The following is a 23734-nucleotide window of genomic DNA, read 5'->3' on the forward strand; positions in this document are numbered from 1 at the left end:
TTTGTTTTCTCCCAATTTTGAGTTTTCAAATGAATAATTGATATATTGAGATGGATATATATATGTATGTGTAAAGTGAAATGGAGTTAACTTATTGTTGAAAGTGTAATTGAGTTAGTTTGTATTTTTATTTTTATTTTTATTATTATATTGTAATGATATATATATGAAACATTCTCACAAAATCTATAAACACTTTAACTCAATAAACAAATTGACATAAACATAATTTAGAAAAAATAACTAAAGAGTATGAATGATAAGTTATGCAAGTGGCCGGTATTTCTTTATGCTTGTGCTACCTTTGTTTATGAATATTAAAAACAATTGCTTGACCATAAATTTCATGATATCTCTCGTCTACTTATGGACACCTTCCTTGAAATCCCTTTGTGATACTTGCCACAAATGACTAGTTTCTCCTAAGTCTAATTCCTCAACCCCCCTCCCTCCCCTCGTAATTCTCTTGAACATGGACAATCTTTCATCTTCATTCTTGAGATGATCAAGAAATTTGTATATAACACAATTAAGTTTTTTTGTAATGATTTTTGGAGGGCTTTGTGATATTGGACTCTTCTTAGATAAATTCTCAATTTGGCTACACTAAGCTATCATATTTCTAAACCACTCTATGCTTGGTGACGCTATTCTCTACCCTCATTACATATAAAAGCATGTTTATGTTGGAATAAGATTGTAAAAATTTAATTTAATTATCAATAACTATTAAGTGGATGGTAGGGATTTAAACTCCATGGAATATCGATGGAATATTTTAGTAATTGTTATGAGAGAGGGTTGAGATTTATCTTAAAGGTAGTTACATCATTTTTGCTTTTCAATTTAATTAAAAAAATGTATGTCCACACATGTCATTGAACTCTTATTTTTTATTGTTATTTTTCAATGTTTTCTTGTTTCATGGTTTTTTAAATGTACATATTGTAACTCATATACTCAATTTTTATAATCAATAATGATAATAATAATAATAATTAAACACAAAGTTATAATTTAGTTAATTTTTATAATTTTTTAAATCTTGACAATGTGAAATGCATCGATAAATGTCTTTAATGCCTACTATAAAGTGATGACTATAAGGATTTACTAACTATTTAATTTATATGGTTTTGCTAATTATTATTATTAAAAACATAATTACTTAAATGAGAAATAGTAATTTGTAGTATATAGATTTATATTTTTATTAAATATATTTAGATTTTAGATCATTAACCTATTTTCTTATAACTAAAACAAATAAATTTTTACCCAATAAAATAAAAAATAAATAAATTCAAAACGGAAAAAATGATTTCAAACTAAAACAACATTAATTAAAAATATTATATCTTTATAATCATTCCAAACCATTAAAAACATACCTCTAATACCAATTTCAGCGTAAATAATATAGATAAAAAACGATTATTATTAAAATTATTTTCAATGGTGCATATCCTATCTCATTACGTTTAGCCTTAATGCAATATATACAACTAATAATATCCAAACTACAATATCATTTCTTAACCAAAAAATTATTATCATTTTAATTTGTGATTTTCTAAATTTCTTAACCAAAAAATTATTATCATTTTAATTTCTGATTTACTAAAATTCATATAAATGTTATATATTGGGAAAAACACAAATAGAAGAAAATACAAAAAAAAATTAAATTAAAATAGAAAAAACAAAAATATCATATTAAATAATTAAATATATAGTTTTGTAGATTGTATATTAATTTATCTTTCTGTCATTTAACATTAAGAATTTAAATTTTGTTATTTATTATTATTATTTAAATATTCTTAATTTTTTGTTATTTATTATTATTATTTAAATTTGTTTATTTGTATGATGATTGGTTGAGATCTTATTATATACTAACTTCCATTTTTATTAGTTATTAATTTTTGTTTTTAGTTTTAATTTTTTTTATTTCATAATATTTTTCCCATTAGATTTCAAACCATGATTCTATTATTTCCATTTTCATATTTTCATGGATTATAATTTTTTCTCCACATTTTATATTTAAAATGACTTATTATTATATTAAAAACTTATTTTAATAAAATTTAATTTCTTATATATATAATAATAATAATAAAAAGAAAAAATACACACACAATCATATATATATATATATATTAATTAAAGTGTATATATATGTTAATATAAACAATATTAGTTAATCATATTTCTTAATTTGCATTGATGGCATTCAACATTACAATATTTTATTAGTTAAGATATCATTTTTTGGGATTCAACTGTGTTAAGTAAGTCATTCATCTATGACCATTTCCATGAGAGGTAGTCGTAATTGACTAATTTCTCATGATTTTTGAATAATCCACTTAGCACACTCATTGCATCGAGTGATGCTCATTTTATTAGTTATTTTATTTTTATGATAAAATCTTTGTGTTTTTGTGTTTTCAGTTTAATTAAGCTATATTTAAACTAAACAGCGAGTACTAACTATTATGCAACCTATATTTTCTAATTTAATATTAAGCAAATATTTATATAATAATTTTATAATCATAGTATCATAGTATGAGTTTAATAAAATTTATATTAACATTTAATTTCATATTTTTTTTTTTAATATTATTTCTTTTATATATAACTCACAATATCCTATTTTATTCTAAATAACTATTTCACTTGGAAAGAAATAATATTTACCATATTTCGAAAGCGTTATTAATTAGAATTTTATATAATAACATGTATTAGAACATACATTTAATAAAATATTATTATTATTATTAATGATTTAATAAAATATTTAATTTTATTCATAACACTGAATATTACCCAAATTATAATATAATCCCTAACATAATCCCTTATCTAAAAGAAATTATTATTACTTTAATATATAATTCACTAAATCTTATTTTATTCTAGATACCTATTTCATTAAAAAAAAATATTTACCATCCTATTGGAATTTGCAGATGATTATTTTACTAATGTTTAATCTCACTTTCCCATTTATTATTATCTTTCCAAATTTTCAGTGCTTTAACACAGCACGCAACTTTAGATGTTAAATTCCTTTTGAGTGGTTGTTTTAATCATTTCTGAACCATGACAGCACCAAAGGCTTTATAGTGCCTTTATACTGTGTTGACATCCTTTCCAGGTCGGATCTGATACCGAATTGCTCACTTTCCAAACATATTCGAATGCATCGAACCTCTACAGCCGAGCAGATTCATCGTGCGATCGTGATTCAGATGTTTTAATTTAAAAATTAAATATAAATATATGGAAATTTCGTTAACATGTTTGCCTCTGCAAGTCACTTGTGGCAAAGTTTCACAGAACTAGCTTTCATGAATCACAAATTTATCAAGGCAGATTACGTGAGGAACCACTCTGGCTGGGAAGCCTGATAGTGACCTCACATGCAGAGGTAAACATGTTTTGGAATTGTTATCTTGATTCGAAAAACAATCATTGGTGTATAAGACTTTTTGATGTGAACTTTTTATCATTCACATTGTTTTCCATTTTGATTTTGAATGGAAAAGCTATGATTGATATGCACCATCTGTCCTATTATTCTTATTCTTTTACTGATTAGATACCATGTTCCTCACCATCTAATAGATAAGATGGAAGGGCACACTACCAGGTACAAGCTTAGTGGATGTCGTTCTAAAACCCTTGAACATACAATTTGCACAGATTAATTAAGCATGACACAGATTTTGCACCGATTAAGCTAAGCATGACATACATTTTGCACAGATAATGTTAGGCATGAAGCATCTGTTTGCTTGTCTCATTCTGTCCACCTCTAGCTAGATGAGGACGTTCAAATATCTGTCCATGCTAGTGAATTCAATGCTCTTTTCTTAGGTTTCCTTGCAGAAGTTGTTGAAGGGATTGGAGGCTTGCAAGGTCATGGCTGTGCCTGTGCGTTTGGAATCAGGGGGGTTGTGGCGATCCGGGAGCCGTGCATGGAGTGGCGAAGACACTGCATTATCTGGGTCTTTCAGTAGAAGGAGCATCCACGCAGAGGACGATGAAGAGGCCCTCAAATGGGCTGCTCTTGAGAAGCTCCCAACTTATGATCGGCTGAGGAAGTCTGTTCTAAGCGAAGTTGCAGAGACCGGGAGTTTCAAATATCACGATGTGGATGTCACCACGCTTTCCAATGACACTCGCAAGAGGTTCATTGAGAGAGTGCTGCAGGTGGCCGAAGTGGACAACGAGCGGTTCTTGACGAAGCTCAAACAGAGGATTGACAGGTAAAGCAGAATATCTGGCGTCGAGTTTGAGCTTTTTGCAATGATGAAATAATATGAATGTCATGGAATTGTGATGATGGAGGTAATTTTGAGCTTTTTGCAATGATGAAATAATATGAATGTCATGGAATTGTGATGATGGAGGCAATTTTTTGGTTGCACAGAGTTGGGATTGCGATGCCAACTATAGAAGTTCGGTTTGAGCACCTGAACATTGAGGCAGATGCCCGCGTCGGAGGCAGAGCCCTTCCTACTCTTTTGAATTTTACTGTCAACATAATCGAGGTGAGGCACCGGACGATATATTTGTGAATTCATTGTTCTTGTCCTTGCTTTTAAATTAATTTTAGTTGGGAGTAGTAAAGGTAATCCTGCTCGTCAATTCCACCTGGGGAATAGTACCTACTCCATCGCAATTTGTTTCCAAATTGCACTACCACTGAGCTACATGCGTCTTTCACGACAGATGTCTTTTCTCAGACATTCAGCACCAGCACTTGGCTATCCTTTTCTAGAAAAACACCTTAGTACCCAACTCTGATATCATGTTTACAACTGTACACGTTAGAAATGAAAGCCAAGACTATCAAAACCAGGACATGTGTGATATCAAGGCATGGATTCATATTTCCAGTACTCTACTTCATGCCGTACTTTGGCTCAGGCCTTCTGGCTATTGACAATCCACGTCAAACACCTGGCTCTAGTACCATGCTGGACATTTTACGGGCTAGAAATCAAATCCAGAACCTGGCTTCTGCGAACCAATTTCTTTACCACTGATCTATATGCCCCTCTGATATTAGGGTGTGGATTGCTTTTCCAACAAAGTGTTGAATCTGTTTATTTATCTTTACTAATATACAAAAAGAAAACCAGCGGTTTCCACCCTTAAGGTTCCTCTGTTCTCTGCCACCTTTAAGAAATAAGTTCTTGCAACCGCGCACCAGTGGTATCCCACCTTGAGTTTCCTTTGTTGTCGGCCAGCTTCAACAAATAAGTTCATGCAAGTCCGTATAATTTGTCTGGAAGAAAAAAATCATCTTTTGGTTTAGTTGAATGGAATACTTGCTAGATATATCCCCTTTTGGGTTAATTGAATTATACTACAGTGTGGTTGTGGTTTAGTGGTTGCGATGGGGAATTGCCTTGTAAAAAGCCTAAAATCAAAGGTTGGCAGGAGTAGAACCCTGTCTGTGTGAGGAAAGCTGTTTGATTTCCAATCCTCTTCTTCAAACCACACTTTGGTTGAAGCCTTTTCGCTATTAAAAGTCACTCCCAACACCTGCCTTTCGTAGAAGCTCTACAGGGTGGAAATCAAACCAAGAACCTCCGCTCAGCAAGCCAGAGTACTCTCCCACTGAGCTACATGCTCCTTTTGATATCAAAGTGTGGTATCGTTTTGATATCAAAGTGTGGTACGGTTTTCTAACAAGTGTTGAATCTATTTCTTTATCTTTTATAGTTAGTACAAAAGGAAAACCAATCCTTTCCACCCTTCCTATTCCTCTGTTTTCTGATACCTTCATGAAATAGGTTCAGTCAAGGCCAAGTAAAAAATTACTTGGGTATCATCTGATTACATTGCTGTTGGACCCTGACTTAGTGGTTGTGATAGAGTGTCACCGTGCAAAGAGTGCAGGCTCAAGCCTAAGCAGGTGTACATAATGCTTTCAAAGAAGATCAGTGAGAGTCAAAGAAGATCAGTGAGAAGCCAGGACAACAAATTCTATGCCTTCAGAGAAGAGCAGAGAGATCCGGGACTCTCTAATGGCAACCGTTTAAGATTAAACACCCTATTGACATGAGGTAAGATTGAAATTGACAACTTGACATTTGACCGCATAAAATATGGTGTTATTGTGCAGGGATTTCTTAACTACATGAAGATCTTGCCGTCAAAGAGGATGACTCTAACAATCCTCCATGATATCAGTGGCATCATCAAGCCTTCTAGGCAAGTTTTTCATATGCCCTTTGTTCCTAGATAGGTCAGCCGTTTCAGAGACAATCTCCATTCTCATGAAACGTCATTGAACCGTTCAGAATGGCACTTCTTCTTGGTCCACCTGGTGCTGGAAAAACTACATTGCTAACAACTCTGGCTGGGAAGCCTGATCGTGATCTCACAGTAAGTTTAGGATCTATTCTAGTAAAATAATATTGTAAGAAATGCCGTCCAAGTTTCAAACATATGGCTTAAGAAATTCGACATTGTTTTTTACTCTCAAATGTGCCCAATTTTTTCGCTGTCTATATTTTAGTACAACATTTAACAAGTTTTCATATGTGACTCTACTTCTTACAGAAAAATTATATATTTTTCCTTTTACAGGTCACTGGAGCTGTAACCTACAATGGGCACTCATTAAATGAATTTGTGCCTCAAAGAACGTCTGCTTATATTAGCCAGCATGACTTGCACCTCGGTGAAATGACAGTAAGGGAAACATTGGATTTCTCAGCGCGTTGTCAAGGTGTTGGGGCAAGATACGGTGAGTGCTTAATTTTTTCCCAGAGTTACAGCATTTTCCCATTGAATATTGAACCCATGTTTATGCACTGTTTTCCAGAGCTGTTGCAAGAACTTTCAAGACGTGAAAAGGAGGCCGGCATCAAACCGGATTCGGATGTTGATCTCTTCATGAAGGTGGGCATTTCTGCTAAAGAGGAGTGGTGCTATTCAATGCCTCAATTAACTCTTGACGATTCTTGTGTCATCGATGGGGTTTTGGTCTGATGGTAAAACTCGATGTTTATTTACCAATATTCAAATCCTGAAAGATATGCTTTGCCCCTAGTTACCTGTCTGGCCCGTTCAAACTAGCTATTTTGCCCAAAAAGTTCTGTGATTTCAAAATTCTCACTTATTGCAGAATCAATTTTTCTTATTGCCTACAGGAAACTTCAATTGAGGGACAACGGACTAGCCTTATCACGGACTATGTGTTAAAGGTTATTCTTCAAAAGCTTATGGGATGAGAATGTATCAGGTTTTTTAGGCATATAGATTATTGACATAGATTGCCGTGTCCTTGATTTCTTCCAGGTTCTGGGCTTGGACATTTGTGCAGACACAATGGTTGGAAATCAGATGCGCCGTGGAATCTCTGGAGGCCAGAAGAAGAGAGTTACCACTGGTGGGCTAAGCAAGAATAGTTCCTTGGCACCACTGAAAATTTGCATTTGCATAATATAGTAGTGCCAAAGCAATTGTCTGATCGTTTGATAAGATCTGTGCAGGAGAAATGTTGGTCGGTCGTGCAAGAGCTCTTTTTATGGATGAAATTTCAACCGGATTGGACAGTGCTACGACTTTCCAGATCATCAAGTGTTTTCGCCAAATTATCCATCTCTTGCATGCGACAATGTTGATCTCTCTTCTGCAGCCTGCCCCTGAAACATATGAATTATTTGATGACATCATCTTAATGTCTGAAGGAGAGGTGGTTTATCAAGGACCTCGAGAATCTGTGCTTGATTTCTTCGAGTCCATGGGCTTCAAGTGCCCAGAAAGAAAAGGGGTTGCTGATTTCTTACAGGAAGTAAGTATAATTTCTGATACAATTATGTTTTGTCCTGTGGATTGAGAGTGGTAGTTACAAACTATCATCTATATCTCAAAACAAAACAGAAAGATTTACAGCATTTTCACGGATATGATTTCTGTGGAGCTTGATAACTTTGTGAGCTACGACTTACCAGGGTTCCTTTCTATCTATTTACAACATTAGTGATTAAATGGATTGATTAAATTTGTGTTGCAAATACCCCTCGTTAGATTTCACTTCCTAATTGCATTTGCGCTGGAGCTACTTAAATTTTACAGGTGACCTCGAGAAAGGATCAAGAACAGTATTGGGCAGTTGAAAGCCAACCCTACCGTTACATACCTGTCAAAGAATTTGCGGAGGCTTTTCATTCATTTCATGTTGGCAAGAACCTTTCAGAAGAGTTATCACATCCATATGATAGGAAAAAAAACCATCCCGCTGCTCTTTCATCTTCTAAGTATGGTGTCAGTAAAACGAACATATTCAGAGCCTGCCTTTCCAGAGAATGGCTGCTTATGAAGAGAAACTCTTTTGTATATATATTCAAAACAGCACAGGTAAGTTGGAATACAAATTATGAGAAGGCATGCCATTTTTTTATTCACTTAACGGAGATAAGAAGTATGAATGCTGACAAACAGATATGCAGATTTTAGTTGTAGGGGCAGTCACAATGACCATGTTTTTACGCACGGAAATGCATCACCGAACTGTTAATGATGGAAACCTGTACATGGGAGCTCTTTTCTTTGGACTAGTTCATATAATGTTCAATGGTTTCCCAGAATTATCCATGACAGTTAGCCGTCTTCCAGTTTTCTACAAGCAAAGAGACCTTCTGTTCTATCCATGTTGGGCTTATGCTTTACCAACATGGATAGTGAGAATTCCACTCTCTTTGCTCGAAGCAGGCATTTGGGTTTGTGTTACATACTATGTTATCGGTTTTGCACCAGCAGCTGAGAGGTAATTCTTATAGCTTCTGTGCCTAAATGAATTTATGTATCCTTTTTTCATTGAACATCGATAGAAGCATAAGAAATCTTATTGATTTCATCAACCTTTTGAGTATTCGGTGGACATGACTGGGGAGAATGAGAAGTCTGATTGATATATTTATGATCAGTACACACACAGACGGTCCAGTTTTGTAGATCTATAAGATTATGAAAGAAAATATTATGTGTAGGCTATCTTCAACTCCTGCGTTATACAAAAGATGCTCAGCAGAGAACTGCAAAAAAGTCAATTTCTAGAAGTGCTTGTCGTCTTTGGGAATATTTCTGATCAATTTTGTCTGAAATTTGGAAACGATTTGTAGATTTGTTGGAATTACAAATTTGAGCGGTGTAGGTGTAGTTTGCATAATCCAAAGTGCTACAAGGATTTTTAAGGGTACTGAATTCATTTATGCATCTAAAAATACATTTAAAACAACTAAAAATCACAATCTCACCAAAAATTGTATCCATGAGATTGTGGTGGTGGGAAAAACCAAAACATAGAACAATTAGACTGTACTTTTTTAATGCAGCCTATCTGGCTAGTCTACAGCATCTTTGATATGGCTTGGCTATGCCAGACCTTGTTTACCTTTTACCTTGTTTCTGCTCTAACCCAAAGGAGTCAATATTCAAGATTCATTACCAATGCACAATTGTGCTCCCAAATCACTAACTCACAGGAGTCAATATTGAAGATTCGTGACCAACGCACAATTGTGCTCCCAAATCAAAACCCCGAATGGCACACTCAGTGTTACTACCTTGATCTTGCTAGCGATCACTCGATGCAGCTAATTCTAGAGATTCTCAAGCTTAACCCTTCTTGGTGAATACTTGATGAAGCTAAAGAAAATGCGCAACTAGTGATCTAAAATTCCCACTTATGGCCGAGCCTCTCGCTGTCACAATGCTCAGCTCTGTTATATGATCAAGGACGACCCCCAAATTTCTAAACAACTGGGACCTAGCCCTGAAGTCTCTTAGCTCTTGCACGAACCACCCTTGAGGCGACTGTGCTGAGGACTAGGCCCTTTCGTTGCGAGGAGGGTCCCCGAAATTACGATTGCGATCAAAACTTAGCCCTCGTAAGCACTTTGGACCATGGTTGGGCCACTCTCTGGTAACTAAGCGCACCTTGCCAACGTGGGATCCCTATCCAACGACCCTGATTAGGCCGATAAATCAACCACTGATATGGAGTACGGGGGCTCCCCCTCTGACGTCAGCGAAAAGGGAGGTCTGCACTCGAAAACTACCCTCAATTTAATCGATAGTCTGATTTTGTTGTGGGGAGGGCGGAGGGGAGTTTGCCCCTTACGTTGGCAACCAAGAGGGGAGGGCAGGCGAGGAGGCAATCGAGGTTCCCTCTGTTGGAACCTTACACCAATCAAATATCATTCCTCGCGCAGACTTGGATCCACGTTTCTGCTGCAGACTTGGCATATGAATCCCATTGCGGTTGTTAACCTTTTGGGTCTTTCCAATCTCCATGGGCTACGCCACCATCCCTATTCTTGCTCACTTACCGACTCTTCGTGGTTCTTGTGCTACTGGTGCCTTTTACACAGTTTTATATAATGCGAGGTTTGACCAATGTCGTCGTCCAAAGGTACAAATACAATACAAAACTAACCATAAACCAAGAGTGAATTGTGTAATTCGCATTGCACACAATCATATAAATAGCATGACATTTCATAGGTTACGTGATACAGGTTTAATGCGTCGCTTCCTATTCGATACCTCAATATAACACAGGAAGCAAACAGTTAATTGATACAAGCAGCAACTAAAATTTGTATTTCCAGTATTCCCAGTAATTACATAATCTAGCGACAATTTACAGGCCTGAGAGCCTTATCTGTCCATGGTGTGTTTTCTGGGATTCGAGTCGAGGTCTCCACAGTTGGTTTTTTTTTCCAGCTCTGATTGTACACATTTCTTTGATGCTCTAGGAAATATCCTACCAGAACAAAGACAATTTAGACATTTGTCCCAACAACCTAAAATTATCTACAACTCAGCTGCACACTTGTGATCTCTACAAAGGCCCACTTGGCCATAATACCAGCACACCAAAACAAACTAATAACCCACATTCTTTTAATGTCCAGACACAAAGTCTTAATTTTATACAAATTACAATTTAGGGAATTCCTTCTCCTTTGGAGAATTTCGTGACCCTCTTGGGGTATAGACAAAAATGGGTTGCCTAGGGTTAATGCTCTTGCATCAAACTCCCCAGGTGGAAAATTATATGAACTCCTGGGCATATGTCTTCAAATTTGTTGCAGTCCTCCTAGATCCTAGACTTTGTGCTCCTGTTGCTCAGAGGCGTGCTTGCTCTATTGTTCTACAACTGTCCTTGTCCTTCCAGGATCTCATGTTTTGCTTTGTTGCTGCCTTCCACTTGCTTTAATGCGTTCTCCTACAGTCAACCAAGTTCTGTAGCTGACTGTCTCCTTCTCGCTGTACCATTTCCTAGGTACCTTCAACTTCCACCACTTCTCAATTTCAGTGGCCAGCTCGTTCTCTCGCTGGTCCAAACTGTTGGTGCCACTCATTCTCAACAGTTCTCTCGCTGGTCCAAACTGTTGGTGCCACTCATTCTCAACAGTGTCTTCAAAAATTCGATGGCTTCATTTTCCACCTCCTCATATAGTTCCCATTCTTAATTACAAAAATTTGATAACCTTTCACATGGCTTCTCTATGGAAAGTAGATTCCCATCTCTTGCACAATAAATGGATCTATTGCAGCAATTTCTTTGTTCTTTAATTGTTGGTTCTCCTTCATTGCTGCCTTCAACAAAATATGCAGATTTGTTATTTGTAGGATGTTGGTTATTTTCCAGAACAGGTTTCTACTCCATATGCCTGGGCTGACAATGAAACAAAATTTCATCTTCATGAGACAAACTTGTCTCATGCTTCTCCCTTTCTCCTCCTTCTAACAACATTTGTTATCCTTTTCTTGCTATCCCTGCAGTCATTACATCATGTAATTTATCAAAAGTCAGATGGTTTAGTCATCTTGGCCTCTCCATGATGCTCCTTGCCTTCATTCGTGGTGCAAGTTCCTTCAAACCATGGGTTGTCCAAACAGTCCTTCCTAAATTTCAATTCCTTTTCATATTGTAACAGCATCGTAGTGGAATTTTGTCCCCTCTCCTTTATGAGGTTGCCCTCCTGATATGCACTTTCTTTTATAACAAATTTCAATGGCTGTCCTTCATCTTACATTTGGCTACTTTCACAAGTTAACATTGTTCTATTTGTTGCCATGACTATCTTTATTGGTTGCTTGCAGGGTTGAAACATATTTCTACTTGCCTCTGCTTCTGAGAAGCAATTCCTGCACCTTCTTCTTCCTTTTGGACAATATGTCTATGCTCTTGACCTGCAAACACATGATTTATCAGTTTTAAAAACATGAGGCCATCTAGCCTCTTTTGCTGCCTTCGTCACCAATTCCTCTTGGTGTGTATGGATCTTCTTCCAATTTCCTTTATGAGACAATGTTGTTTCATCTTTTAGTATGAAAAATTTTAAAAATTTAAACTATGTAGCAGGGGTTTGCGAACCCGGGAGTGGGGCTCGCAAACCTGTCCTGGGTTCTTGTCTCCATGAACCGGGTGCTGGAGTGCTGGAATGGGGACGTCTCAAAAGAACCCATATGAACCAGGGTTCTTCTCATAAGAACTTGGTACTCCATAATCGCCGGATGGGTTTGTTCTTTGCAATGGGTGCGGCGAACCTCGATGTTGGGTGCGTGGTGGGTTCGTTTGGTGAAGCAGGGAATAAAAATTTGTTTTTTTTATTAGACAAAAACCTGTGTTTTAACATTTAACCAGAACCTATTGCATTTCTCCATTGTTAACTGTTTGCATTTGGCATTTTCGCATAGGGGCAGTGCAATGTTTGGTGAATCGGTAATTGTTCCACGACCGATGACCAAGAGTGTGGTGTTCACTGTTACCGGTTATTGTGTTGGAGTTTTGTTGTAAAGCATGTAATCATATATAGTTCAACTTGGAAATAACGCTTATTTTAGGAAAATAGGTAAGATTGGTTTATTGAGCATATTGGACAGTTGATAAGATAATAAGATAAGATAATTGTATTTATGTCCAACTAATGACCACAAAGTAGGTCAAACGGTCTCCTATAAAAAATAAAATGCATGAATATCAAAGGTACAATGTAGGAACATAAAAGATACAATGTATGGAATGCCCTGATGAAGAGGATCAAACCCATCTCTCCTAACATCTGATACTGACTGAAGAGCACTGAAAAAAATTCCACAAAGTTTGTTGGCCTGATGAAGGGTTAGTGGGAGGTACGGACTGTCCACTAATTCGTTGTCTGGGGGAGTTTGTTCACTGTTGAGGTCTGGAGGACCTAGTCCATCTCCTAGGGACGGATCTGAGACGATTTAGCTGTTGGGGTCTCGTGTGGCGGGGTGAGGTCCCATGGATCCTCACTGGTCTAGAGTTTGGATATGAAATGGTATCAATCGTTCTCTTTGTGCCCCTGTCTAAAGGTAGTACCTTGAAAAATGTCATGATCCTCTGTGTGGGGTCTGCTTTGATGGGAGGCTGAAGAATATGCGCTCGGAACCTAAGAGCCCCCTGCATATATAGGACCAAACATCTCTAATCGGGATACCTGAAAAAGTCTGTGAGGGTCTAAGAGTCTCTGAACAAGCAATGGAACCTTCCTCTGATCTCGTAGTAGATAGGGCATCCAAAAATGAAGTGCACCTCGATCTCTACTTCTTGTAAATGACATACTTGACAGATTTTGTTTGGCCTATCAATCTGGTGGTTTGTCTCTACCCGAAGTCTATGAGAACCTACTTTGAACTGGCCTAGAGGAATGTGAAGAGCATGCATCTAGTGGTGAAACGTATATTGGGGTCGAATAATGAGCCCGTCTCTCAACTCCAAGAAGTGCTCAGCGTAGAAGGCCATCTTTGGGCGCAACCCTCCCGGAGGATTGACCCAGGTGACCTGGACAAACTGCCTGTAGATGTCCTCCCTGATGATCTTGTTCAACTCTTGTCTAGTAGGTAGAAGGTGACCAGGAGCATCCAAGGAATATCGGAAAGGAGGGAGATGATCCAACTGAATGCCCATTGACTCTAAGAGATCTGAAACTCCTGTAAACCAACATCTAGCTCGGCCCGAGGGAGTAGAATGAGCAATATTCTCAGAAGAGCAATATGCCAAGTAAGGGTAATGGTCCCTACTCTTTATCGAGTCTGCAAATCCCCGGACATGATGCAAGAATGAGACCAAACTGAAGACTATCTCAAGCCGAAAGGGTTGAGCTCCAAAATCTGCAAGGATAATGTGCTAAGGTATTCTTTGTTTGCATCTAATGATGCGGCGGAGAAGAAGAGTCTGGACTCTCTCAACTGAAGTGCAATTCGACTCAAGTAAAGACGGTCCCCAAATCTCTGAGCCATATAAAATAGTGGGACAAATCAAGATGTCCATGAGGCTCATCTTGGACGAGACGTCCTGGAAGTGATGTCGAAAGCACTGTCTCTCGAGAAGGGGTAAGGATCCATATCCTTTGTTGATCCGAGGCTGAAGAGCTGGTCGCAAACTGAAGCGGGGACCTGAGAATTTCACCCCCAAGTACGTATACGTGTTGGTGATCTCAACCTCCTCCCCTCTAAATAGGAAGTGAAGGTCCGAAGTTTTCTTCACCCCATTGAAGATCATAACCTTGGTTTTACCCAGGTTGACCATCAAGTGTCGAAGATCGCAAAACAAATCTAAGGCATCCAACTGCCTCTGCAATCCTTCTAGGGATGAGGAGAGGAGGACCACGTCATCAGCAAAGAGTAGAATAGATATCATGACCTCGTGAAGAAGGCAACCATCAATGTCCTGGATATGCTCGTGTAGAAAAGCCTCTAACTCATCAATATCGATCCCAAATAGGGTAGGAGACAATGGACAACCCTGTTTAACCCCAATAGTGCTTCGGATGAAATCAGACATCCCATGAACCATGCAAAGATGACCAAGGACAGACTCATATAGGCGCGTAATAGTTGTCAATAGGGTCGCCGAGATGCCAATATCTCTAAGTCTCTGGAGTAAGGCTTCCCTCGGAACAGAGTCAAAAGCTTTCCGAAAATCTACGAAACAACAGTAGACTTTCGAAGAGCGATGTCATGCCTCCTCAATCACGGCGCGAAGGGTGAAGATGTGGTCAATGGTCTGATGAGCTGGTCGAAAACCTGCCTATCCCCTAGCTCTGAGTTGTCTCTGCTCAAGGTCACTGGAGAGCTTCCTATGTAGAATAGTAGCATACAACTTCGAGAACGTGTGGCCCACCATGATCATTTTGTAGTTATTAGGATTTGAGTTGGAGCCTGATTTGTGGATCGGATGGATGATGTGGTGTGATATTTTCTCAACAACAATTTCTCAAATTAGAAATTGTTGGATGTCACAAACACTATATATGCTTGGTGTAATTGTGTGCTTGCAGTGAAATAAAAAAATAGGTAAGATTAGTTTGTTGAGCAGATTGGACAGTTGAGATATTTTCTCAACAACAATCTCTCAAACTAGAAAGTGTTAGACCTCACAAATACTATATATGCTTGGTGTAATTGTGTGATTGCAGTGAAATAAAAAAATACTTGTGTGTGCACACGTCTCTGTTTTCTTACTGTTCCTTTGTCGAAAGCACACTAATTTGATGGAGAGAATTATGCCATCTGGAAATTCCATCGTCATAGTTGAAGGAACTAAAGTTAAATTGCAAGATGGTGATGAACTTGTTGACTAGAAATACAAAGGTAGAAATGCATTGGTGATTGTCTGCGTGTCTGGTGTTGACTCTCACAATTTGGATTTATTAATAATAATATAATGTTTTATGGTTGTTCAAGAAATTATCCCAACCCCCTTTCCCTATAAATAACAACCTATTTGACTGGAATGTATCATCGTATCATTTATTAATTTTAACAATACTTTTTATTTCCTCTCATTCCAAATGTATTATTTAACATAAGGTGATATGTAATTTGTGCTATATTGGTATCAGAGCGGTAAGCTCTATCTACTATTATAGTCTCTAGATAACAATGTAGAGCTTGAAGTTGCACTCTATAGCTTGGTGATAAAGTTTGCATGAGGGCTATATAGTTTATCATGATTTACATTAATATGTAAATTGCAATTTCCACTTGATATTAAATTTGAAATTTCAAAGTGAATGATCATGTTTAAGTCTTTAAATGATTTATTTTTCTTGTCGTAAGTTGGAAGATTTCAAAATTCATATATATTATAATTTATATAATATATAACATATGAATTATAATAAACCCCGACGAACCCACGTAACCTGTTTCAAAAAGTGACTCACCCATTCCCACACCCGTCCACGTCCCCATCCCCGAACCCACGTTTCTTGGCAACATAGACTTTAAATTTTTTCCTCCTCCAATGCTTTGAGAAAGAATTCCTTCATGCCCCTTTATCATTGTGACAACTACAAATGACTTTCTACCTTCATCATGCTTGTAACCCACCTCCATATACAACTTGTCAAATTTAAAAGGACAAGGCTCTCTAGCCTCATTTGAGATCTCTGATCTCAGATCTCCACACTGATTTGAACTTTCCTCAGGGTCCATGAGACTTTCTATTAGTCTCCTCTCATCATCTTCGCCAAGGAATGCTCCTTGTTCTGGTTCACAATAGTGAACTTTCTCCTCTTCACACTCAATTGCTTTGAGATCTCTACAAAGGCCCACTTGGCCATAATACCAGCTCAGCAAAACAAACTAACAAACTAGATTCTTTTAAGGTCTAGACACAAAATCCCAGTTTTATACAAATTACAATTTAGGGAATTTTTTCCCCCCATAGTACCAGCTCACCAAAACACACTAACAAACCAGATTCTTTTAAGGTCTAGACACAAAATCCCAGTTTTATACAAATTACAATTTAGGGAATTTCTTCCCCTTTGGAGAATTTCATGACCCCCTTAGGGTCTAGACAAAAATGGGTTGCCTAGGGTTGATGCTACTGCATCATTTTTTTTAGTATAGCTGCATTTTGTACCATACAAATTGTTTCATTCTTTGAAGTTGCTGTCCACTGTTGGCAAGCTGCTGAACATGAATAGAAATTTGAAAACTATTTTACAGTCTATTATCTTTTCCTCAATCTCCCAATTCAAGAAAATTATGGGACTGCAGGAGAGATAATACAACCAGATGAAAAGATATAATTATGGACATTGAATCTTCTTAAGGAACCTGAAATTAAAACAGCATTTCAAATCACTTTAATGTGAAATAATACCTATATATTTTCTTGGTTTCTCGTTTATTGATGAATGAGTGGAAACGAAATGAAGCATCCTCCTCGGCCAAATTAGCCCTCTGAAAAAAGAAAATAAAAGCAGGCATGTCAAAATTCTTTCAATTGTCAGAACACTAAAATATGCAATAAGTAACTCAGGAGATTGCGTTGATTGTGGCAGGTTCTTTAGGCAATTCTTCCTCCTCTTTGTGATGCATCAGATGTCGTTGGCACTTTTTAAATTCATAGCCTCATTGGGGCGGAACATGATTGTCTCACAAACTTTTGGATCATTTGCATTGCTCATTGTGTTTGTTCTTGGAGGATTTGTGGTATCAAGAGGTATTTGACAGTATGGTATATGCAAAAATAATTATTCACTCCAAAGAAAAAATCTTAGAAATTTTGAGCTTTTTGACTAGAAGAACTCGGTCTACAAGAAATGCTTGACTTTATTCATGTTTCTGGAACAGAGAACATACCTAGCTGGTGGATTTGGGCATACTGGTGCTCACCGATGTCCTATGGCCAGAACGCCATAGCAGTGAATGAATTTCTGGCTTCCAGATGGGACAAAGTAGGAGTTATCATGTCCTGATTGAGCGTTCTGTCATCATCATATTCTAGGAAAGAAATATTGAATATTATCTTTCATCTAAATAATCAATCTTTGTGCAGCCTGTCAGTAACAGCTCCAATAAAACAGTTGGACGTGCTGTACTAGAATCTCGTGGATTATTTGCCGAAGCTAAATTTTATTGGATTGGCGTTGGAGCATTGATCGGGTTCTGTGTACTTTTCAACATTCTGTACACTGTTGCTTTAGCGTGCCTCAACCGTAAGTCTGGCATTCCATTATAAGGTTTAGTTTGCGCTACTTTTTCTCTCACCTCAAATTATCCTAAGAGTGAGATCTAATAAAACCTCCTCCAATTACAGCTTTAGGGCAATCACAGGCTGTTATATCTGAAGAGGTTATTGAAGAGAAGCAAGCAAACAGAACTGGAGAAAGCAGCCAATCAAAGAAACATCGTTCTGTTCAACTGACATCACAAAGAAACTCCAGTGGTAAGTTGAGCTCTCCAGAAATACTTTAGTAGTTGTGAATATTCAATCTACTGCTCACAGATTAAAGTACAATGTAAATAGAGACAGTGCTAATTGTAACTGATTATAATCTTCGATAGAGAATTAAATGAGAAACTTGAATGAACTAAATCTAAAACTTCTCTGTTAACAGCTTGTCTCAGACAATTGTTAGAGATGTTAGAAAGCCTCTTTGCTGTTCTTGATTGAGACTCGAAAGCACTGTTTTTGCTTGCTTGAAAGAAAGGATGAAACAATTGCACTACAAATTTTGCAACCTATAAAATTCTGTAACCTGGTCACATCCAAAGCTTTGAAAGTATAAGAAAAAATATGCACTATTCCTTCATAGATTTAATAACTTTGTCGGTCATTCATAGATTTAATAACTTTGTCAGTCATGTTTACTTGTCAGAGAGGAAAGATAGTCTAACCTCTGAAGACAATTCTACACATGATGGAGAAGCCAGTGTCATTCAAGTCTCGGCACAACACAAGAAAGGAATGATCCTTCCTTTCCAGCCATTATCGATGGCTTTTGAGAACATAAACTATTATGTTGACATGCCACCGGTATGTGTATCTACAAACCATTCAATTGAATTTGTAATCTGCCAGTAGTTTGACATACCCAGGTTCTCTTCAATGGGGCTACAAAAGATGTTTAGTTTTGTTACAGGAGATGAAAAGAGAAGGCTTGGCTCAAGACAGGTTGCAACTCCTTTCCAATGTAAGTGGATCCTTTAGACCAGGGGTACTTACAGCCTTGATGGGAGTTAGCGGTGCTGGAAAAACTACACTAATGGATGTCTTGGCTGGAAGAAAAACAGGGGGCTATATAGAAGGGAATATAAACATCTCTGGATTCCCCAAGAAGCAAGAAACATTTGCTCGCATTTCAGGATACTGTGAACAAAATGACATCCACTCTCCAAATGTCACAGTCTTTGAATCACTCACGTATTCTGCATGGCTCCGTCTTCCTTGCGAGGTTGATGAGAAAACTAGAATGGTTGGTCTAGATTTCCCCTTTGCATGCAGTACTCGAGTGAAATATTCCCTTGTTAATGAGATCATGCAAACAGCTTGTGCTCACAGATTTTTGTTGTTACAATAAACTGCAGATTTTTGTTGCAGAAGTCATGGAGCTTGTGGAGCTCACTCCTTTGAGAGATGCTCTTGTAGGGCTGCCTGGAGTGACAGGTCTTTCTACAGAGCAAAGGAAGAGACTTACCATAGCAGTAGAACTAGTTGCCAATCCTTCTATAATCTTCATGGATGAGCCAACTTCCGGACTAGATGCCCGTGCTGCAGCAATAGTTATGCGTACTGTTCGCAACACAGTCAATACAGGTCGAACAGTTGTTTGTACCATCCACCAACCCAGCATTGATATCTTTGAAGCTTTTGATGAGGTCAATTCAAAAACTTTCATGATCAATCTATGCAATGTGAAACAAACGGCATTTTTTATGTTTCTTTGCTTGGCTTAACAAAAGGAAAGGGGTGCAAAGGGCTAGAATAAAGCAGGGTTCCACAGAACCAATAATTGCTAAATCTTCAGTTTTATTGGTTTGTTGAACTGCAGCTCTTGCTCCTGAAAAGGGGTGGCCAAATCATCTACGCAGGTCCTTTGGGTCGTCATTCTCATAAACTCATTGAGTATTTTGAGGTAAGGGTGATTTTTTTATTGTATTTTATAATTTTTCTCATAAACTCATTGAGTATTTTGAGGTAAGGGTGATTTTTTTATTGTATTTTATAAGCTATTTAGTAAATGATTGTGCTTACCATTATCAATCCGTGGTAGAAAATAGTGATCTTGTCTGATTCTTGTTTGGTTGGTTAGGCCGTTCCAGAAGTACCGCAGATTATAGAAGGATACAATCCAGCGACATGGGCACTAGAAGTGAGTTCCATAGCTGTTGAGGAAAGGCTTGGTGTGGACTTTGTTGAAATCTACAGAAAATCAGCACTTTATGAGTATGTCTAGACGTAATTGTAGGAACTTGTTTGAGAAAGAGCTTTTTCATTGCGCATATCTGATTTTGCTATTTTTTTGTCACTTGTCGCCCCGAAGAATAGACTGCAATTTTTTTTAAGCCTTTTTTGACTGATGTGTTGTTCTGCTTTCAGATGGAATCAAGCTCTTATTAAAGAGCTAAGCACCCCTGCTCCCGGCTTGCAGGATTTGAATTTTCCGACACAGTATGCACAGTCCTTCAAAGTTCAGTGCGTGGCATGCCTTTGGAAGCAACATTGGTCATATTGGAGGAATCCACACTATAATGTTGTGCGGTTTTTCTTCACTACAGTGGTTGCCCTACTGTTTGGAACCATCTTTTGGGACCTTGGAACAAAGAGGTTGGACACTCTCTTGACAGGCATAATAGACTTATTTGCAAAACTGGTCCGGCCTCAATTTGACATTTTGTTTTCTCTATCATTGATTAGTTTATTGTCTATTACATATTTGAGTCAACAGAGTCACTTAACATATTGAGAAATCAGTCTGACGTATGTCTTCCAAGTGAACTTGTAGTCTTTATTTGTTCCCTTGAAAACTATTTTGTTGTTCTCTGTAAGCAGAGTAAATTGTGTTTCTCTTAACATCTTTTGCTTCAACTGCTCAATGTTGTCTAAGTATTCTTCAGTGTCCTTTTACAGAGGAAAACAACAAGATCTAATGAATATTATGGGATCGATGTACTGTGCTGTACTTTTTCTGGGTGTTAGCAATTCATCGAGTGTCCAGCCAGTTGTCGAGGTTGAACGAACTGTCTTTTACAGAGAAAAAGCTGCTGGAATGTATTCAGCACTTCCTTATGCCCTTGGACAGGTAATCTAAATGTGAACAGCTAGTCAATTATAGTTTTGTTATGAAGATCAATTTCATCGAATGACCATCCTTGTTATCTGTACAGGTGGCAATTGAGGTGCCCTATGTTTTGATACAGTCCGTAGTCTATGCCATCTTGGTCTATTCTATGATTTCTTTCGAGTGGACAGCTCCCAAGTTCTTATGGTTCCTCTTCGTTATGTTCTTCACTTTTCTATACTATACATATTATGGAATGATGACAGTAGCCTTGACTCCAAGTTACCATATTGCTGCAATCGTTTCATCAGCTTTTTATTCTGCATGGAATCTCTTCTGTGGTTTCATTATTCCTCGACCTGTAAGGCCATATTTTCAACTCTTGATCCCTTCATCAATTTTTTCTTCCGGTAATGATTTGAATTGCAATGTTGACTGCAGTTGGCAATCCCCCTATTGAGTGATCCTAACAAGGTAAATTCTCTGGTTGAGTTTTGAAAACAGAAAATGCCTGTATGGTGGAGATGGTACTACTGGGCAACTCCTGTTTCTTGGACACTCTATGGTCTGATTGCTTCACAGTTGGGTGATGTAGAAACCGAGATGGAGACAGCAGATGGGAAAGTGAAGGTTGTCACATTCATAAAATCTTATTTCGGGATGAGACACGACTTTTTAGGAATTGTAGCACCGGTGATGGTGTGTATCCCCGTTGTCTTTGCTTTGTTCTTTGCTCTGGCCATCAAACACTTCAACTTTCAGAAAAGATAGACATCCCCTGACATGCTCGTCAGATATATTTTATATTATTTTCCTTGATGGGTCTGCTTAATAATCCTTGGTTGAAGAGTATACAGGCAACCATTAAGCTTCAGTTGCAGTGAGATGAATGTGTGCCATTGAAAACTTCTATTTTTTATAACTATGCTGTTGTAAATTTAGGTTTTGGATTGTTATTAGGATGCTATCTTATAGCCTGGTTTTTCCTATATACGCAGCAACATGCTTCACGATATGTTGTTTTGTCTGAGTTGAGTGAAATGACTCCACTAATCACACTGCAATACAACACTGCAATACAACACTGGTTATACACTACTTTTGTAAACAACAATGGTTATACACTACTGGTTACGAAAGGCATGCAAATCTATAACCATCCTCATTTTATAGAGCTATATTCTATCACCCATTTATATTATAGAATCTTTGAATTGAGAGCATACCAACACTGGTTATACACTACTTTCGTAAACAACAATGGTTATACACTACTGGTTATGAAAGGCATGCAAATCTATAACCATCCTCATTTTATAGAGCTATACTCTATCACCCATTTATATTATAGAATCTTTGAACTGAGAGCATACCAGGAATATTTGAACTGACTTATTCTATCCAAAATTAAATTTATTAAAATAAAATTCCAATATCATACATCTTAGTTTAATATTTGGTTTAATGCTATAAAGCATTATCTAAAACCTTGAAATTCAAGTCATGTTATGCAGTCTCATGTAAAACCATAAAATTCAAGTCCCCATATTTAAGGAGAGAGTATTATAAGTCATTATTTACCAATTTCAAATAGATAGAAGTTACTCTAGATTTTGTTCATTGATAAGATTACAATTTGTTCTTATCAATTTGTTAAATCTTTCAGCATGATTTTATTGTTTCATTTGAATTACATATATAAAGGTTTCAAGCCAAATTCAAGTCTTGGGATAGTTTCCAAAACCCTGCCATTTAAACGAAATAAAATATGTTATGTTGTGTAGTACAAATTTGTAACTTGACAATTAAACAAAACAAAAAAATGTAGTTGTTTTAAATGTATATTCAGAGAATAACTTCTCTGAAAACAAAGGTAATATAAAAAAACTGTATTATATAATGTAGTTGTTTTAATATATAATGTAGTTTGAAATGTATATTTAAGAATAACTTCTCTGAAAACAAAGGTAATATAAAAAAACTGTGTTATATAATATAGTTGTTTTAATATATAATGTAGTTTTAAATGTATATTTAAGAATAACTTCTCTGAAAACAAAGGTAATATATCATTTACTTTGAAGTGGTTGCCCATAAGAAATACAAGTTTTAAACATCGGACTTTTTTTTGACCTTTTCAAAAAAACCAGCAACTAAAATTAAAATTGGTAGATTTTAATTACCTCCCTTACCTAACATTGTATCATTATGAGTCGAAACATAGACTTGATTAAAAGAATTACCATGATATCTCCAATGCATAAGAGCTTCTCTAACATTGTATCATTATGAGTCGAAACATAGACTTGATTAAAAGAATTACCATGATATCTCCAATGCATAAGAGCTTCTCACAATGTTTACATTAATTTTTTTCAACTTTAAAAATACAATCAACGGGTTCTGATTATATTTTGATAATTGTTCTAATAACATTATGAAAAATCATTATGAGTCCAAACATAGACTTGATTAAAAGAATTACCATGATATCTCCAATGCATAAGAGCTTCTCACAATGATTACATTAATTTTTTTTTCAACTTTAAAAATACAATAAGGGGTTCCGATTATATTGTGATAATTGTTCTAATAACATTATGAAAAATCATTATAGCATGATGGTTAGAGTGAAGGCC

The 23734-nt window shown here is 36.8% G+C and overlaps 1 protein-coding gene across 4 annotated transcripts; it reads left to right on the forward strand.

The window, feature by feature from the left end:
• Positions 1-3291: 3291 nt before the first annotated feature.
• Positions 3292-22084, forward strand: LOC149261602 (pleiotropic drug resistance protein 1-like). 4 transcript variants are annotated; one of them, XM_089422423.1, is made up of 25 exons: positions 3292-3445; positions 3895-4286; positions 4451-4571; positions 6155-6243; positions 6333-6417; positions 6622-6781; positions 6860-6936; positions 7188-7241; positions 7336-7426; positions 7530-7831; positions 8116-8397; positions 8490-8806; positions 17373-17533; positions 17665-17768; positions 17870-18029; positions 18131-18259; positions 18693-18850; positions 18957-19289; positions 19402-19692; positions 19866-19949; positions 20127-20260; positions 20414-20641; positions 20945-21116; positions 21202-21456; positions 21600-22084. In XM_089422423.1, the coding sequence occupies exons 2-25, from the start codon at positions 3940-3942 to the stop codon at positions 21864-21866; spliced, it is 4401 nt and encodes a 1466-aa protein (XP_089278549.1). In that variant the 5' UTR covers positions 3292-3445; positions 3895-3939; the 3' UTR covers positions 21867-22084. The 4 variants fall into 4 exon arrangements, 3 of the variants coding, with proteins under 3 accessions (XP_089278549.1, XP_089278555.1, XP_089278551.1); XM_089422429.1 differs by having other exon boundaries at positions 3302-3445; positions 3907-4286; XM_089422425.1 differs by lacking the exon at positions 3292-3445 and adding an exon at positions 3652-3667.
• Positions 22085-23734: the final 1650 nt, after the last annotated feature.

The sequence above is a fragment of the Pinus tabuliformis genome, chromosome 6 (genome assembly GCF_031772625.1).
Source record: "Pinus tabuliformis cultivar Carrire ecotype Pingquan chromosome 6, CPIR1, whole genome shotgun sequence".
NCBI lineage: Eukaryota > Viridiplantae > Streptophyta > Pinopsida > Pinales > Pinaceae > Pinus > Pinus tabuliformis.